The following is an 18,832-nucleotide window of genomic DNA, read 5'->3' on the forward strand; positions in this document are numbered from 1 at the left end:
GAATTAAGTCATTAAATCCATGTTTTATTACTTAGAAAAGATATCCGACCAGTGCTAGGCAGTATAGGTTCTGAACACTGGCATGATGGTTTTGGATTAGTGGGAAAGAATTTTCAGTTTTATAATGTAGGGTCTGATGATTACTCATCTCTTTTACTTTTTTTGGGTGGGGGGAGTATAACTACGTACACATTCATTGTGTAGGCCAGAGTGGACTTGAACTCACAGAGACCTGCCTGTCTCTGACCCCCAGCTGCTAGGATTAAAGACAAGGTTAGGCCTTGGAAAGGTTGGTGGATCTCTCACAGATTTCTTTGAAAGTAGCTCTGGGATATTAAGGGAGAGCCATAAGCAGCATCCTCAAAAACCTGCATGGTGCAATGCTGACTGTTGGGAAGCTGTAGGTCACTTTAGTCCTTTTGTCCTGTAGGAGCTGGACACACCATTTAGACTCTACGGACTGACCATGAACCCCTTAATCTACAACATCACAAGAGTAGTCATCCTTTCTGCTGTCTCTGGGGTTATAAGCGATCTTCTAGGATTCAACATCAGAGTAAGTGTCAATACCGCTCTGTAGCTTTTGTCATTAATACTGTGTGGACATGGAACCAACTCTTGAGGACATTTGACCTGGTGGTTTACATACAGGCTGTTCAGCTTAGCTTTCCTCATTTTACAAAACTAAAAGACTTAACTTTTGGTTAAACTAAAAATCCAGTTTTTCATGTCAGTAGCATGGTCTGGCTGTTACTGTGACCCAGGGGAAATACAAGAATGACTGAAAACCTGCAAAACATTAATAGTAGGTGCCACTTTTGATCTGGAAGTATTTATTTTTCCCCTTCTATTGTCAGAATTATTTATTTCTGCCTATATAAAGGGTTTTTATAGAAATAGGTTTGAAAGTTCCTCAAAAAATTAAAAATAGAACTACCATATGACCCAGTTATTTCACTCCTGGGCACACACCCAGAGAACCCCATTCACTACCACAGCGATCCTGACACCTCACTTTATTGCTGCTTTAGTCACTGCGGCAAAGAAGTGGAACAAGCCAGCTTGTCTACAACAGATGGATAGAGAATGAAAGTCTGTCCCACATGTAAAATGAATACCATCGAGCTTTAGAACAGTGAAATTGCAAAATCTGGAGGAAAATGGGTGGACATAGAGTGTACAATATTAAATAAGGTTACACAATCTCAGAAAGAAAAAACCCTGCCTGTTTTCTATCCTTTGTGCGTACTAGCCTAAAATATATACATGGCCATGTGTAAAATCTGGCAGACAATGCAGATACAGTGTAACACGCAGAGAGGAAAACAGAAGGTGGATACTCCTGATGGAGGAGAAGAATGTGAAAGGACATCAGGTTCTTCTAGTGTTAACTTTGTAATGGATCTTGTGTGTATGTGTGGTGGATAAGTGCATAAAAGTACAGTTTAGGGAACTAGAGAGATGGCTCAGCAGTTAGGAGCACTTGTGGCTTTTGCAGGGGACCTGGGTTCGGATCTTGGTACCCACATGATGGTTCATAACCGTCCTTTATTCCATTCCAAGGGATCAGACTCTGGTCAGGCATGCATGTGGTACATAGACATACATGCGGGCAAAACATTCACATAAAATAAAAAGAAATCTTTAAAAATTAAGTAGTGTGGGTTGGGGGTTTAGCTCAGTGGTAGAGCGCTTAAGGCCCTGGGTTCGGTCCCCAGCTCCGAAAAAAAAAAGAAAAAAAAAATTAAGTAGCGTAAGTGGAAAGTTCAAAACCATAATTGATAATGAAAGTGCACAGTCTAGTGTGATACAGCTCAGGATATGCAGAAAGTCATTGAGATGTAGACTTTGCATCCACTAAGCTTACTGTGTGATTTTTTTTATTTGCAAGTTTTTAAAAATTTTAATAAAACAGTAAGTGGTTTTTTAGTTCATAGTTATTTGAATATATATCTAAATCCCACCTATTTGTCTTATAGCTAACTGTTTTTTTGGGGGGCGTGGGGGTGATTTCTTTTCTTAGCTATGGAAAATTAAGTCCTGAGCTGAGATGTGCGCCTGGACTCTTTTCTTGGCTGCTGTCATTGCTCACCCACTGAGGACAAAGATGGCTCACAGAAACCAGTGACCCCACCTGCAGGCTCACGTGCAGTCTAACTCAGCCCAGACTAACGAATGGAGTTTCTGCACATCCTTTCCCTGGGCACGTGTTAAAAACCTGCACTTTCATGGTTCTCAAGCAACATGAATAGTCAGCAAACTAAAGCCTGCCTCACAGAGACTCGGGACTGTTTCGTGAGTCAGGACATTTATCTTGGAGCCTCCGGTACTGTGCTAGTTATATTTACTGTAAATAGTCTTTTGGGTAACCATGGCAGATGCCCAAAGCATGAAGCAACTATCTTTTATTGGAAATATGCAAATGCAGTACTTTTCTATTATAGTCTATGGATTGGGGATTTCTCTATCAAAAGGAGAGAAACTATTTTAGGTTGAATCCAAATAAAAGAACTTTACTAGAAAATTTCAGTTTCTAGGCTTTTTTTTTTTTTTTTTTTTTTTTTTTTTGCAGGGAGGGTGGAGGAATGCAATAACGTTTGAAACAAATTTTGAAACAAATTTTTGGAGAAAATCTTAATTTATGATTTGAGGTGAGCCTGTAAATACAGGTGTTGGTGAGTTTTCAGCATACCTGTCAGATGGCACGGCCTTGCTCACGGGCTGCCTGCCGTGGAGCAGCACGTACCCAGCCTCTAGTACAACTTCAGGTCCTCAGTGTCTAGCGACTGGCCATACTCTGCCTCAGATAGAGCAGTTGATAGTGACCCATCACCCATCATAGACTCCATTAGTGGAACAGTGGCATTCTTGATCACCAAGCCCTGCTTTGAAGAGGTCTTGAGGAAGACTGGAAGCTTGAACACCTTAATGGTAAGACTTTGTAGAACTCGGTTATCTCCTATACCACAGTTATCATGGAACTGGTTTTACATTTTTTTATGTGTATGATTGTTTTGCTTGTGTATATACTTGTGTACCATGTGTGTGTCTGGTGCCTGAGGCCAGAAAAGGGCATTGGATCTCCTGACACTGAAGTTACAGATGATTATGAGCTGCCATGTTGGTGCTAGGAATTGAACTCAGGTCTTTGGCATGTACTCTTAACTCCTGAGCCATCCCTCCAGCCTGGGTTACACATTCTCTGTGCAGGAAAATTGATGAACTTAAAGATGAACTTCCCAAATCTACAGATTGGATAGATCTTTCTCTGTTCAAGTCCTTGACCCTTCTTAGTATCTCAAATTTCTTACTTGTTAAGTAAGTATAATAACTACCTAATAAGGTTATTATGGTTTAATGAGAGTGTAAGGTCCTTAATAGTTAATTCCACTGTAAATATTATCATTATCTAATCTCCTTTTAAAAATCTTATAGATTCATAGCCGTGAAGACACAAAGTATAGGTAGTGGATCAGCAAGAATATTCACCCATCACAAGAGTGTGTGTGTGTGTGTGTGTGTGTGAGTGTGTGTATGTGTGTTTGTGTGTGAGTGTGTATGTGTGTGTGTGTGTATGTGTGTGTGAGTGTGTGTGTATGCTCACTTATGTTCGTATAGGGAAGGGGTTGTGCATGTTTAGAAGTCAACAAAGCAAGTCTAGTGTCCTTTATCAGTCTCTGCTGATTTATTTGAAGCAGAATCCCAATTCTAGTGCTCTTTTGACCACTCTGGAAGCCAATGATCCTCCATCACAACCCCAACCCCCACCCCAAAGCTGACTTGTTATGTGGGTCCTGGGGTGTAAACTGTGTTCATTATTGTGTAGAAAGTGCTCTTAACTGCTGAGCCATCTTTTCAGAGGGACATGTTCTATAGACACCTCAGGCTTCAACAGATGCTTCACAGAAACCCTAGCTACTGTTTTCCTAAAGGAACAATTGTCTCAAATTTAAGATTAAGTTTTGCAGAGTTGAAGTGTAAAAAGCAGGGTCTGTTTTTACTTGGAAACTTTTCTGTAAATTCTAGTAGTTTACCCTGAGGGTCAGCATGGCCTATGATTTTGGTGTGTAATAGGCTTCCACTCAAGGAAGGTAAACGTGTACACAAAGGCGACTGGTACTTGTCAACTTTGTAGTCATTTGTTGCTCATTTGCTGTTTTAATATCCAGTCACCAAAACTGAATTACAGACCAGGCATTTAAACTTACTCTGCTGAAATATTCTAAGTCATATAAAAGATACTTTTGCTGAATATAAGATTTTAGGCTTAAAAAAGTATTTGAATTCTGGGCTTTGTGTGCTACCTTCAGTCCAAACCCTCAGGAGGCAGAGGCAGGTGGATCTCGGGTTTTAGGCAGGCCTCATCGATACAGCAAGCTCCCTCGTCAGCCACAGAGTAAGACCTTGTTTGAACAACGAAGAGTTGTTCCATTGCTCTCTGGATTTCATGGTTTCTGACTAGAATTCTTTAATTTTTGTTCCTCTCAAATGAACCTGATGTTTAATTTTGACTACTTTTAAGATTGTCAGCTTTACCGCTGAGTTTGTGCAACTGAATATGTGTGTTGATGCAGTTTTCTTCCTGTTATTTATGTTATGGTTTGTTGGACTCAAGGAGTCTGGGGTTTATTGTTTTTGTATATTTTATAGGTCATATTTTCACATGATTAAATTACAAAACGTTTTTTGCATTAAAGTTTTTTCTACATTCCATTCTGACCTGTCTTCTTTTGGGACTCAAACCCATGTGTATATTAGGTTATTGAACCTTCCCTTAGCTTCCCAATGTTTATGCTTTTTCAGAAATTTTAATACTCTTCTTTTTGTGGTACCTCCAAGTTCTCTTTCCTGTTCTGCACTAATTTGGAAATGTCATCCAGTGTAGTATTGTTTAATTTCTGAGACAAGTTACCCTCCAGCTCCTGAGCCCTGCCATCTGTCTGTTGGGATTACAGTCATGTTATATCGTGTCTGCTCCAGCTATTATAGTTTCCATCTCTACTTAAATCATTTTCCCCCACATAATATATTTATATTTGCTATCTGTGTCATTTGGGCATTTGTTTTTATTGTGTTGTTTTTTCATTTAAGACAAGTTTCTGTTTTACATACCTGGTAACTTATTGGCTGTGAATTTTACAGTGTTGGAGAATAGGGTATTGTAGTGTGCTTTTTTTTTTTTTTTTTTTGTAACATTGAGCTTTATTTTGAAGTGCAGTTACTTGGAGACGGTTCAGACAATTCAAGGATTACTTTTAAGCTTGGTAGGTGTGCCAGGAACAGCTAGACTTAGGATAACTTTGCTGCTAAAGCAACATCTTTCAATGCGCTGTGTTTTGTCTTCTGTGCGTGATGAGGTTTTCCTGCACTGGTAGTATGATCACAGCCCTGTGTTAACTGTAGTGTGATCACAGCCCTGTGTTAACTGTAGTGTGGTCACAGCCGTGTGTTAACTTTAGTGCCAGTTTCTCTTCCTGATTCTTTTGGAGGTTCATGTGGTTCGGTATCATATGCTTGTGCTACCAGTACCCAGCTAAACCTGCTTTGTCTGGTTTCCTTTTACACGCTGCTACCTGTATGCAGTCTTGGGGGTTCTCCTTGTTTAATTCTATTATCTGTGCTGCCCTTCTCCAAAATCTAACATCTGCTTCTAATTAATTTTAGTTTTAAGGATAGACACATTTTCCTCAACCTTAAAATGGTTTTAGACCTTAGGCAGGTAAAGGTTCCGTGTCTAATCTGGCTCAGCATTGTAGAATTTGAATGAGATGCAGTGCTTAGCCTTGGACATTTGAATACTTGTTCCCCGTAGGGTGGTGCTGTCTGGAGAGGCTGAGGAGGTAAGGCCTCTCCTGTGGTCACCTCTCAGGCCCTTGTCCGTCAGTGCTGTAGTTCTTTCCAATTTGACCTTCTCTACCATTCTTCTCATTGCTTTCCACATCATCCCCTTTAACAAATTTTTGCTTTTAGTAGGAACTTTCAAGTATTCTGCCTCAAATGTGTATTTTTACCTCTCACTGGATAACTACTGAATAGCTCTCAGCTTTTAGTTCTTGGTAGGGTTCTCTATCATAGCCTTAATTATCTGTTATATCACTGCAGTCATTTCCTTCATGTGTGTCAGAAGTTTTTGCTGATTTGTGTCTCCTTCCCACTAGACTATAAGCCTCTAGAGAGCAGCTCCTTTACGCTTCAGAATGCAGAGGACTGGATTCCCTGACAGATGCTTAGCATATGTACACTGGATGAAGAACAGTCACTCTTGTGCACAGACCAGTGTTTCATGTATCCCTGTGTAATACCTAGTTATTTAAGCTTTGATTCCCTAAAAGGGCTAAGGTTTTGGTAATACTACATTATTGAAAAATAAAACCAAGATTCAAAAATAGAATTAGGCTAATTGGATAGTAATAATTATCAAAGAATAAGAAAATTACCTATTGATTTGTTTTTAAAAACGTTTTCCTGGGGAAAGTCATCCCTCCTAAAGTTGCTAAGGAGGTATGCTCCACAGACCTAGACATGTTAAGTTATGGTCACGACACTATAATCTAAACAAAAGTTACATAACCATGTGCTTGTCTAACTGAATATGGTTTTCTTTCAGCAAGAAAAATTATAAATAATGGGGTCTCTCACAGGTGTCAGTTTATGGATTCAAGCATTTTGTTCACTGGTCTATGTGAAGCAAATCAACTTTATTTTAAATTCAACTAAATGTTTTGAAGTTTTAGATGTATATATTCTTAATAGGCCAATGGGTCTCATTCTCATACATGATCTGGAGTTATCTGAGAACTCATTGATTTATTACACACATGGTCTAGTCTAGTAATTTATTTTACATTTCCTACAGTCACTGGTGCCTGTACTGAGCCACGAGATTTGAGCACAAACATGCAGTATTATATCTTTCCTGTATAATACACAAAACTCCAATAAGGTATACTCAGGTTAACTGGCGGTTGTCCTTAGGACAGTATAAGTTTCTTGGTTTGTGAATTTTGGCATATTTCTTTTTGACTTTAATGTATAGAATATAAAGTGGGCATGCATCCGTAGGGTTGTGAAAGCAGAGTTTAAGGCTAAATTAAGGCATTTGGCTGTGTCTGTAGTTTAGATTGTGAAATTTAGACTTTCCTGCTAGATCAAATTCTTCCTAAGCATTCATATACTGCCTCATACTTAAGGTTGCTTGTGTGCTTTGAGACCAAGTAGCATAGAACAGGTTCAGCTCTTGTATCAATATGGTATGGTGATTGAGAGCCTGTCTAGTGTGTAGATGTGCCAGATGAAGTCAGCTAACTGCAGATGATAGCCCTCCCCAAATGGTAGCGTACTGATGGCTGACAAATACTACCAGCAGGAGCAGAAACTCACCCAAACAAATGTATCTGCTGCTGTTTAGAAAGCTGGTGGCTTTTAGGTGTGGGACATGCCAAGGCATAAAGAGTTGCTGTGATGTAGTCCCACTCCGCAGTGGACTGCTGTGTCTTGTCAGTCAGTGCAGTTGTTCTTTGGTCCTGAGAGCAGAGGGTAGGCTAAGCTCCAATCTGCATCTTTGTGGAAGTCACCAGACAGAGCCTTACAGAAATTAATGTATTTTCTGTGAGAAATGGACTATAAAACATGTAACTCCATTTGTCCAGATGTTTACAAAGCCTTTGGCTTTTTCTGCACATAAATAGTATCTTGACTATTACTTTTTTGTTTTTCTAAATCTGTGTGACAGCACACCCAGAAGGCATGAAGGACCTTTTGATGGACTTGGTTGTCTACCGTGAGGTGGGGGGGCGGAAGGGTTGGTGGAAAGTTCTTACTTGCTGATCCATCATCCATCTTGCTGCCCCAGTTTCCTTTCATTAAGTGAAAATATTCACAGGTGAAAACAAGAAGCCAGATGCTTTCTGGGTTCAAGACCGGACCTAGAGGTAACCCTGCTCAAAACTGCTCAGCTTTAAGGATGCTGTAGCTGTCAGAAGACGTCCTGCCTGGTGACTCCTCCAGTGTCACAGAGCTGCTCGGCTGCTGCTTTCAGCAGCTTTCGCTTTGAAAACATTTCCACTGTGGGCCTAGAAAGGGAATGGGACTTTATTTTTAGTGTGAATTCTGCAATTATAGGAATTTTTCTCTTGAAGAATCTTAATTAACCAGAGTTTTGAAGTAGGACTTAAGCAGTTTATATACTAAGTGAAATGAAGTCAAGTCTACACACTTAATTTTAAAACTAAATCAAATGGCTTTAAACACTGAACTGCCATGGAGCTCTGACCTAGCAGTAAATGGTCATTAGTCGATTGAAAATGTGTAGTAACTGAAGTCCAGTGTGTACAGTGTCTTTCCTCCCTGGTAGTGAAGAAAAGGAATATTAAAAAAGCATTAATAGGATATTATTAATGCAAAACCTTTGTTCTTGCAATGAAATATGAAAACAGGAATAATGATAGACAACCCGACAGGCTTTATCCATGTTAGTACTGGAGAGACACTTCCTTGTCTTTCCCATTGTAAGTCCTCGATGACAGGGATGACGGTGGGACAAGGTTCCATAAACTGCAAGTCTACATGGTGCTGACGGTTAAAAAAAAAAAAAAAGCAAGACAAACTTTTCTTTCTTTTTTAATATCTATATAAAAAATAACGAGCGATTTACAGATCTTTCTCTAATCAGAACCTCAAGTGTATATATAAAGGTACTGTACAGATATAAACATTTACAACCAGTACATCCATATTCTGCTCAGCACTCCAAGGCCACATTGCTAAGTCAGTATATAATCAGTACAGTGACGTGTTACTTAGGAAGAGCCACATCATATTGACAACATGACATCAAAGTTATGTCACAGGTTAACAATAAAAATAGGATTTGTATCACTAATTGTGAACTATAGGGAAAATAAATCATTTCTGTGGTACTAAATTCTTAGTATCAAGCCTCCTAATTTGCGCTATTCAAGTAGTTTTGAGATGGGTTCAACACAGTTCTGGATGGAAGCATGTGTCATAAGGGGCCAGTACAGTTGTCACAGTGGAATTTGTCAGACTCACAAGGTAACAGAATGAGTGTTTAGTGTTTAAATACTCCACAGATAGACAGTTCTGAGAAATGTCTGTATTTATAGATGTTTCTGAATGCTGCGTCAGGGAGCTGATGTCTGGATCTATTGTATGAGTTTAAGAACTGTCTCCAACTTTCAGCAAACATTTTTATTAGACTTTAAAAAGAACTCTGAAAACTTTGTTTTTAAATAATTAGCTAAAAATTAAAGTTTCAATACACACAGTCTATACCATATTAGTCCTGACTTGTGGAGGAAGCCCAAGACAGGCTCTGCTTCTAAATGCTGACGCTCGCATGCCTGCCCCTCCTGACTCCTACGTGGCAAGGGCTGGTGCTTTTTCTGGCCGTGGACTGTAGAACTGGTCTCGTGATCAAGTCCCTCACTAAATCTATGATATTTTGGGTCTTCAACAATATATTAAAGACTAGTGATTAATATTCAAAATCTCCAGATGTAGTAGAGCTTTTCTTTAAAGAGAAACAAGCAGTGCTTCTACATGCTCTTGTACTTCCCCCAAGGCTACCGCTGATCTGAGACACTGTCACTACATAGGCGATGGCTAACATGGCAGGAGGTTGTTAATTCTGTTGCTTACAGTACGTTCTCGTTTGAGCATTCAACTGTAAGGAGTATCTTTAACAGTTACTTTAAACACCTTACTTAGCCGTAAAAAAAGCATTTCTAATATTTGACCTTTCCTGTAATGTGATGTTTGTGAATTGCATTTTTAAACTAGGATGGTCAGAAGCTGTGAGAAGAGGCAAGTGCCCACTTTAATGATGAGCTAACAATTTCTTCCTCTGCAAGGACTCACATATTCCCGTCTGTAAACATGCAACATGCTACTGAAAACATCTTCAAGCCAAACTGAACTGTTTGATCAGAATGGGAAGGATAAAACAGACATGATACAGTAGATAACTTGGCACAAACACAAAGTGAGTTGTGACCACACTGTTAAGATCATGTCACTGCTGAGCGAGCGGCCTGTGCAGGGCATGGCAGGTGAGCCCTTGGATGCAGCTCCTTCCTGAGCATGAGGAAGGGCAGCCAGCCAGGGCCAGGTGGGTCTTGGCAATCTCAGAAGCCCTTCATGCAGCCTGGCTACCTGGTATTGAAGAATTTCTGGGGGAAAACCACAACTCTCCACCTTCAAAGAATTCTGTGTTAGTCAAGATTACAACTTACTTTTCTTTGTTTTATACGAAAGGTCACAGCTGTTTGTCAGCCATGCCAGCAGTGCCTGTGACTTTATTTGCACGTGGCACCCTCCAGGGTCCTGGAGTGATGGGTGCTTTCTTGACTGGAGAGCTACTCTCAGGTGCGCCCCCTGCACGCTCCTTGCCTCTGTCAGTGACCTCTGATGCTTTGCTTAATGCCATCTTCTCTCCCGCTTCCTGCGTGAGCGGCTTTGCTGAGGTCTGGACGCTTTCTCCTGTTTTGTCTCTACTTCTTTCTCCTGTGCCTGGCTTCCTTCCTTTCTCCTTTTCAGACACTACCCTACTAGCAGTGTCACTAGTCTTTTTGGATGGGAGAGACGCTTCATCAACTTTGCTGCTCCTTTTCTCTGGAGACCTTGTTCTGTTTTTCCCCAGCTGACTGAGCTTCAGATCTTTCCTGCTGACCCCTGACTTTTCTTTCCCCTCTGGGAGCTGTTCAGGGCTGTCACTAGAGAGGCCTGCTGCTCTTCGGCTCCCAGCCTCTGATAATTTGCCTTCAGTGTTTGACAGGCTGTTGCCTCCAATCTTTTGCTGCTTCCTGGGGCTAGAAGACCGTCCTCTGTCTTTTCTACAGGGATCTTGTCCAGAGCCCGCCTTAATGGTGACCTGACCTTTATTTTCTCCTTTCCTAGGGCTGAGTGACCGGTCTCTAGATTTTCCTTTGGGGTCACTTCTAAGGGGCCTGGGAATCTTTTCCAGATGTTCCTCTGAATGTCGATTAACTGACTTTTTGGGACTAGCAGATCTACCTCTCCGTGTAACACCATTTTCTCCTTTAGGTAGATTCTTGTCACCATGCCCATGACTTCTGGATGGATCCTTCTTACTCACATTTTTCTGGACAGACTGATACTTCATCTCAGGCTGGCTTCCATTTAAAGTGCTTTTCTTTTCTTGTACAGTGTCCTTTAATTCTTCTGCCTTTTCACATGTCTGAACTCTAATCAGAGAGTCTTCAGTTACTGGCACATGAGACTCTTCAAATGTGGCAGCAGAATGTGAAGAGGGGAGAGGTGGTGGCTGTTCATCATAAATGACATTGGAAGATGAAGGACTATAAATATCCCAATCACCTAAAAAGTGATTGAGTAGAACAGTGTTAGATCCAAGGACTATAAATAGGAATAGTGAGTTTGAACTGACAGCCATTTGAATATGTTACTGGTCGCATAGCCCGAGGAGTATGTTACATAGCTTATTCACGTTTACACTGATCTCTGTAAAGGCAGATGCTTATAGATATCTGCTCATGTACGGAGGGGAGATTTGTGTCATAATAATTTTTCATGTAGGTACTATAAGACATAATACGATCTGTAAATTCTTTACTCATTTAGCCAAATAAGATACAAATAATCAAAGTGGACCAAAGTGCCTGATCCAATAAACTTATTAATTAAACTATTATTACTGTTTAACTTAAGGATAGGCCAAAATTACTAGTGAAAAACACCAGACTGTGGTAACCAAAATGAGGTTTATGGGCACTTTCTTGTTAGGCTGTCAAATTTAATGTCAAAAGGAGACTGAAAAAGTGCAGAAGACAGAAACAGATGTATTTAATAGCCTCATTTTAATTAAAAGGAAATGAAAGAAGTGATTTAAAAGACATGCAAATTTACCAAGTCTTTTTAAGGAAAGACCAAGAAAAGCCCTGAAAGCCTTAATGTTGCTCAGGTTTCACGAAGGAGCACAGACCGGAAGGAGCCAAACCTGAAGAAGGAAGAGAAAAAGCCTAGGACTACGTGAAAACAAACCAGTACAGTTAGCATAGATGTCCCTGGGGACGCGTGCTGTGTGAGCAGACGGTGGAGGATGACACAGCCAGAGGGCACAGCTGGAAGGGACTGCAGGAGGTTATGTCTAACTTACCCTGCAAAAGCTCTGATGGAGAGTTGGGCAGGGGAGACATATTAAATGGGCCTGGTGCTGCCTCTATTTCTAGGATCATGCATTCTCAAAACACTGTGATGGTTCAAAAATGTGTAATGAAGCCCAGGGCATTCACGATCAGTGCAGGACATATTACCTTACGTTTACCTCCCTGGCCCCAGGTAGTGGGGCTATGGCAACTTATTTTGGTAAGTGACTAGAACATCCTAAAGGTCTTCGGCATTTATTCATTAAGCAAAACAGTATCTAGGGCTCAGAATGTCTTACTTTTTAAGAAGATAACTTTTTTTTTTCTTGGCAATGTGTAACTAGCCAAGGAGGGGAATAAAGCTGGGATATTCTGATATATCTAATTGTTTGCCTCTAATGTTATTTATTATAGGCATGTTTCTCTACAAATGCATTTTAGATGAAATAAATATAAAATATATTCTATACCAACAAATACACTCTGTGGAAACATCACTTGCACTATGTAACTTTCTTTGGGGGTTCTGGTGTCCACGTCTGAATTAGCCAACATTATGTCCGCCCACCGCCTTTGCCAGCCTGAGTGTTTAGCTCTTCTGCTTACCATGATCAGGTATCAAGCCAGTTCCTGGCCTCAGAAGGAGGAGGACTTTATTCCCGCCAGCCTGAATGAGCTCAATGGCTCGCGTGTGTGTGATGCCTTGCGTAGGTTCCCCATTGATTTCCACGATCTGGTCACCAACCTAGACAAGGAACATTGGCAACAGCTGAGGGGGACACAATGCATAATTTGATTTACTTGATTTTATTTTCTGCACGGGAAACTTTTATGTGGCTACCGTCAGTAGTTTCTGAGCATTTGAAACCAAGCATTAAGTTCGGATTTTCCCACATCTGTAAGGCCCTGAGACTGATCCCTAGTATTGTTAAATAAAGCAAAAAACAAAAACCAGAAAAAACCTTAGTTCTCTACCAAAAGTTAAGTCCCCAAAAATGTGACATTTCTGTCTAACCCTAAGTAACACTGCAGAGTGGCACGTAAGTAGCCATCTGTAAAGGGTGCTTTCACACACGAGCTAATCTTGCTCTGTCTTCTGAAGCTGGGGCAGAGGGTTGCTCATCACTGAAGCTTCACAAGAGACTGGCCATCCTTTATCGCCAGCCTGTTCTACACATGAGTGAGGCTTTAGCTAAATGATATCTTTTAGAGATTAAAATCTAAGGAAGTTAAGATTTTAGAATACATTAATATAAACAGTTATTTAAACCAATTACTGGATTGTTTATGGTAACAAATATAAAATCATTTTCCTGGGAAACAGAAAACTAGGACTCAAGATAGCACAGAGCTAGTGTCATTTACCAGAAGTGTCTATTTTAAAAGAAAATAAAAAAAAAAAACATGGTGAAATTTAACAGTAAGAAACATGAATAAAGATGTTCGTGTGGTTTTGAGATCCATATCAACTGAGAGTATTGACTTCAAACAATGAGATATTACTGAATATCAAAACCCCAAATGTTTGTAAGATAGACAATGTGTAAGTGATGTGACAGAAGAGACTCAGTAAGTATTTGATGGCTGGAGTGATGGCTCAGTAATTTAAAGCACTGACTGTTCCCAGAGGACCTGGGTTCAGTTTCTAGCACCTACAATGGCAGCTCACAACCTTCTTTAATGCCAGTTCCTGGGGATCAGACACTCCTCTCTGGCCTCTGTGGGTCAGGCAAATGCATGTGAGCCACTGGGGAGAGGCGGGTGAACATTTTTGCTGAGATTCTCAGTTACTATAAAACCATCAATAAAATGTTAAAAATACGTTTGAAAGGTTGAACACTCAGCCCCATTTTTGTATTACTGAAAAATGAGGAAGAAAGGAAAGAGAAATGAAAGGTAGACAAAAGGAGTGATTAAAAACACCCATAAAACACAAATCCGAAACAAGAACAACACCAACACCCACATATATCAAAACTAATGCTTACTGGATGGGTACAGCCTGACCTGACAGAAAGCTTACTGGGGAGTCCAGGCATGTGCTTTACTTTTTCTAGATCAGTGGTCTCATTTTCTTCACCTGTTCAACGAAAACCAGAGTCCTACCTCCCAGGGTTGAGGAGAGTCAGTGCCACGCACTCTGACTACACACCAACCGCAGAGAAGCGCAGATTGGAAGTACTTTTGGGAATAATCTTTATGTGGGATGTCGGGGTTCTGAGGCATAAGAGCTTGGGAGGCAAAGAGGAGCGGCTTTGTTTTAAAAGGGAGTTCCCATCTCAAGGGCATTCTGTCTCCTGACCACATGGCACCTCCTAGTGTCTCAGAACCAGAGTTCTCCTCCAGGTAGACTGTCTTGGCCTGGTATTTCACAGGTCCCAGAGGGGTAAGAATTACATTTCTTCTCTTTATAGATTTCCCAGTCTCAGATATTCAGTAATGCTTACAAGCAGACAAAAACAATTATGTAAAAGGAAAAAAGCTTAAAATCAAGCAGAGTAAGACAATAAAGGTTATAGGACAGAAAACAGAAAGGAAAGCAATTAACAAAATCCTTATTGTCCAGAATAAATGGAGCAAAAACCCCTTGGTGAGTGATAAAAGAATCATTTTCCTGAGGAAGTATAAATAACAAAGTAGAAAAGAAATTCCAACAATAAATGAAAATCAGTGTGAGCACGGCCGGTCCGTCTTAGGAGAGAGGTCAACGGCTTCAGTCACATTCTGTTAAGCCACAAACCTGTATGTTTTAATATAAATAAAACGTAAATAAAACATGTAATTGAACAGGCTCACCACCAGGTGTCATTTTTAACTTAAAATAGGAAGGAAAGGGAAGTGGAGCTTAGGCTTCTGTTAGGACAGCAGGGCTGTGTGCCCAGCTGTGTAAAATCCAAAGGGAAACAAACCCCTCTGGGGAGAGGCGGGTGAACATTTTTGCTGAGATTCTCAGTTACTATAAAACCATCAATAAAATGTTAAAAATACGTTTGAAAAGTTGAACACTCAGCCCCATTTTTGTATTACTGAAAAATGAGGAAGAAAGGAAAGAGAAATGAAAGGTAGACAAAAGGAGTAAATAAAAAAGTCTGTAGACTCAGCTAATTGGGTAGTCAGTTGAGGCCAGCCTTAGCAAAACAGCACGGCCTAAAGAATGGTTCTTGATTCTTAAAAAAAACAAAAAACAAAAAACATGTGGTGGTTGCAGCTGGAGAGAGGCTCAACGGTAATGAGTAATACAGGTTCCCAGCACACAACCCTCTGTAAGTCGTCTCAGAGGATCTGCCACCCTCTTCTGGCCTCTGAGGGCATTGAATGTATGTGGTACACAGACATACTTGAAGGCAAAACACCCATACACATAAAATAGTCTTCTAAAGCAATCTTAGTACGTCTAGCATGAGGATTCTAGATTAAAAACTGTTAAGAAGTGAGACCCTTCCAAAGGAACTCCAACCCAGATGATCTCCTCAAGGGGCCTGGCCTCCCTGAGCCTCAGTTTTAAGTCCATTGTCACTGATCTCACAGACTAACAGCAGCATAGCTGAAAAGACGCATTGGAAGACACACCCTGAGTGCTGGATCTGACTTCCTGCTTGCAGTGCTGGGAATGGAGACCTCAGGTATGCTAGGCACATGCTAAAACATCCCTCAGGACTTGGTCCAGCTTCAGACCAGTAGGTTTACAGATCCTCTGCTGACACACAGTACCTTCTTACCTATAAGCTGACATTTTCTTGATTTCTAAATTATACATTGTTGCTGTTCCCCTAGCCTTGTCTACCCAGTAATAAGTAAGGGCTGAGAACAATTCTTAATTTTCTAAGAATGTCAATATGTACGAGCTGGTGAAATGATTCAGGCAGCCAAGCTGACAGACTAAGGGATGGGAATCAAGCACCAGTTCTCACAAGTTGTCCTCTGACACACATCTTGACAAGCATGCCCTCACTAAATATGTCCATATACTAAATAATTCTGAAGGTTCACTGTCTAGATTATCCATCCTTTTACCCTCGTGGCATCGATAAACATGAAAACTACTCATCTTAATTTAAAAAATTCCACCCAGAAAAACATTTATGTGACTATTCAAGGTGCCATATGAAGTCCTGAAGATACTTGAGTTGCTAATCTGAGACTAGCAAGGGAGGAGGGTGGCTAGAGAGGTGGAGGACCTCCTCCCTGGGCATCATGTAGAAGATGTCTCTGAACACTGACATGTTCATACTAGACAGATCTAAACCTAATGTGATAGTCTACCTGCTTCTGTTTTCAAAATCTAGAGCTTATTTTTGAAATGAAAGTAGATTGAGTCATGGGACTTCAGCTTCTGGTGCACTGCAGAATTAATTACATATTATTACCCGCTTGGCCTTCATTTGTATGAGGAATTAGTAGATCTCAGAACTCTATTTGGAACCAAAAGAAGAAATGTGAAATACTTCAGCAGGAGAGAGCGAAGAGGAAGGAGAAGACGGGGAGAGGACCAAGGAAACCAAGGATGGCACATGGACTTAAACTGAGGCTCAAAAGGAAGCTGCGTAAGGCTACCTCGCTACAAGATGATGGAAAAAGGGTTTGACTCCATCCTCCTCATTCTTAAAACCGAGCTCTCTTCAGTTCATTAAACTATGGGAGAAAGTGCTACATCAGCTGGTGCCGATGGCACATGGCCCACGATGTGTGGCTCTGCATTTCTACCTGCCTGCTTCTCTGTTCTGTGCACTAGGTGTAGGCCCCACTTCTGCCACTGCTGCTCTCTAGGCCTCTCTGAATGATGTCATCTAGCACAATGCCTCACTCATCCCTTCTGTCTGGGTCATGTCACCACCCAGGGCCTGAGAAGTACACTTGCACAGCCACCTTAGCACAGTGAAGACTTACACCAGCTGACTGCCAAATTCTTTCTCACCTGAGCCTATTATCTTTTTTTCTTTTTTGGTCATACAGACAAGATGAGGTACCCAAGGCCTCCTTTGTCTTTGTCCCTCACTCACTGAACAGATACTTGTGAGTCATCTAAGCTGGTCCTTCCTTCACTGGAAGGTGACCTCTTCTGCATATTTTGTCTTCTATCCAGGAGGTGACCACTCAAGTCATCCATGCAAGAGTGACAGCCAGCTCTCTTCTCCAGCACCTCTGTACTGACAACCACTCCGTTCTCTCCACTCCTGCACACAGCCTAAGACACCGCAGGGCTCACCACCAGAGGGCAATCCCTGTTATGTGGGTTACCTCTCCCTCAGGTCCCACCACTGATATGCTTCCCTCAGCCTCGCTCCTGAATTGTGCTCACCTCCGAGCACCTTCATCGTCATTCTCTGACCCTCGCACATGCCGGGTCACTTTGAGGAAGGACTGGTATCACCCTTGCACCAGTTCCCCTGACACAGGCATAAAGCCTAGCTTAAGGCAGACAGATCAGAGTGAGGCACAAAGCTGCACTTGCCAAGAAGCTATTTGTATTCCTAAAACTAGGTCTACTCATGTTGCCCAAACTTGCTCTGGTAGCTGAGGATGACCTTGAACTTGTGACCTTGTCTCTACTTCCCAAGTGTGGAAATATCAGCTGTGTACCCACTCACAGTGTGTATGTGCTGCCAGGGCTGACCCCAACGCTTTGTTATAAACAGGCCCACTACTGACTGGGCTGCACCTCTTCCCCGAGGCTTTTTGATTGTTAGACTTAAGAATAATTTCTCTAACCATCTACTCAGGTTAAAAGGTTCTTTTGCTCTGGTGCCTACTGAAAACAGAAGAAACCCAAAGATGTCTAGAACTTAAAATCTATACTGATTATATAACTATCAAATTAACTGATTTTTAAAAATCGAGGCAACAATTCCTTTTTATGTAAGATTCCTCTTTAATATCTAGAGAAGGAGACAGGTGGAGATCTATAAGTGGTTAAGTCTCCAGTGCCTTGTACAATGCTGTTGTTGCAAGGTTGAGAAAGTCTGTGACCCAACTCTAGTCGTTCTAATAACTATAATGGTTGGCAGGGCCAGAGTGTTTTCTGCCTCTATAGGGATCTAAGTGGAAAAACTCCCTGGACTTATTATGTCTTAGAAGAAACTGTAGAGTCCTTTGGTCCTGCTATCTTCCAGACTTGTAATAAGATAGAAGTGGTCTGATTTACTAATCCATCTGCCCTGTGCTGTGTCCTATGGACACACAGACAAGCCGTGAGGCTCTGAAACCCTGGCTGGCTAGGAAAGCACATGTGGCTGCAGAAACCCCTTTCTTACATAGGCGGCTGCATTCCCATAAAGCAGTTACTTCTGGAACTTTTCAGTCCAGAGCCAAAAGTGAAGGCTGGGAACACAAGTGAACTCACGTGAATTCTGCCGTCTTTGATGGCAGGCCCGTCCTCAGCAAGGCGAAGGATGAACAGCCCCATGTTGTACTCCTTCCCTCCTCGGAGGCTGAACCCAAAGCCTCGAGGGCCTCTCTCCAGCTCCACAGGGTAACACCCAAGGCTCTGGGGGAAGGAAGCACAACAGAGTGTTCTCATGCACTGCTTCGGCTGTGCCTTGCAGAGAGTCTGCTTTCATAGCTGACTTAGAGAAATGGTGTATACTCTTGACATGCAGTCCTAAGTGGTAAGAAAGGAATGCTAGTTTGGGCTGCAACTTAATTTTTATAAATTCAAATAAATTCATTTGAAAATTATGCCTTCTTCT

General features: G+C 41.3%; 2 protein-coding genes across 10 annotated transcripts in view; one reads left to right on the top strand and one right to left on the bottom strand.

The window, feature by feature from the left end:
• Phtf1 (putative homeodomain transcription factor 1) overlaps window positions 1-18,832 on the top strand; it is an 88,583-nt gene that overhangs the window by 36,641 nt on the left and 33,110 nt on the right. For 6 of the 7 annotated variants that reach the window (XM_006233061.5, XM_006233065.5, XM_006233064.5 and 3 more), the window contains 2 exons: window positions 431-556; window positions 2,024-2,524. In XM_006233061.5, the coding sequence (XP_006233123.1) occupies window positions 431-556; window positions 2,024-2,044 (147 nt within the window). In that variant the 3' untranslated portion in view covers window positions 2,045-2,524. Of the gene's footprint in view, window positions 1-430; window positions 557-2,023; window positions 2,525-18,832 lie in introns of those variants that run through there. The other variant, XM_063281337.1, reaches the window with a different exon arrangement.
• Window positions 8,604-18,832, bottom strand: part of Magi3 (membrane associated guanylate kinase, WW and PDZ domain containing 3) — a 198,882-nt gene continuing 188,653 nt past the window's right edge. The window contains exons 19-22 of one of the 3 annotated variants that reach the window (XM_008761367.4): window positions 18,487-18,630; window positions 12,753-12,891; window positions 11,908-11,998; window positions 11,219-11,358 (exon numbers count right to left, since the gene is read on the bottom strand). In XM_008761367.4, the coding sequence (XP_008759589.1) occupies window positions 11,949-11,998; window positions 12,753-12,891; window positions 18,487-18,630 (333 nt within the window). In that variant the 3' untranslated portion in view covers window positions 11,219-11,358; window positions 11,908-11,948. Of the gene's footprint in view, window positions 11,359-11,907; window positions 11,999-12,752; window positions 12,892-18,486; window positions 18,631-18,832 lie in introns of all 3 variants that reach the window. The other 2 variants (XM_039101721.2, NM_139084.3) reach the window with 2 other exon arrangements.

The sequence above is a fragment of the Rattus norvegicus genome, chromosome 2, assembly GCF_036323735.1.
Source record: "Rattus norvegicus strain BN/NHsdMcwi chromosome 2, GRCr8, whole genome shotgun sequence".
Lineage (NCBI taxonomy): Eukaryota > Metazoa > Chordata > Mammalia > Rodentia > Muridae > Rattus > Rattus norvegicus.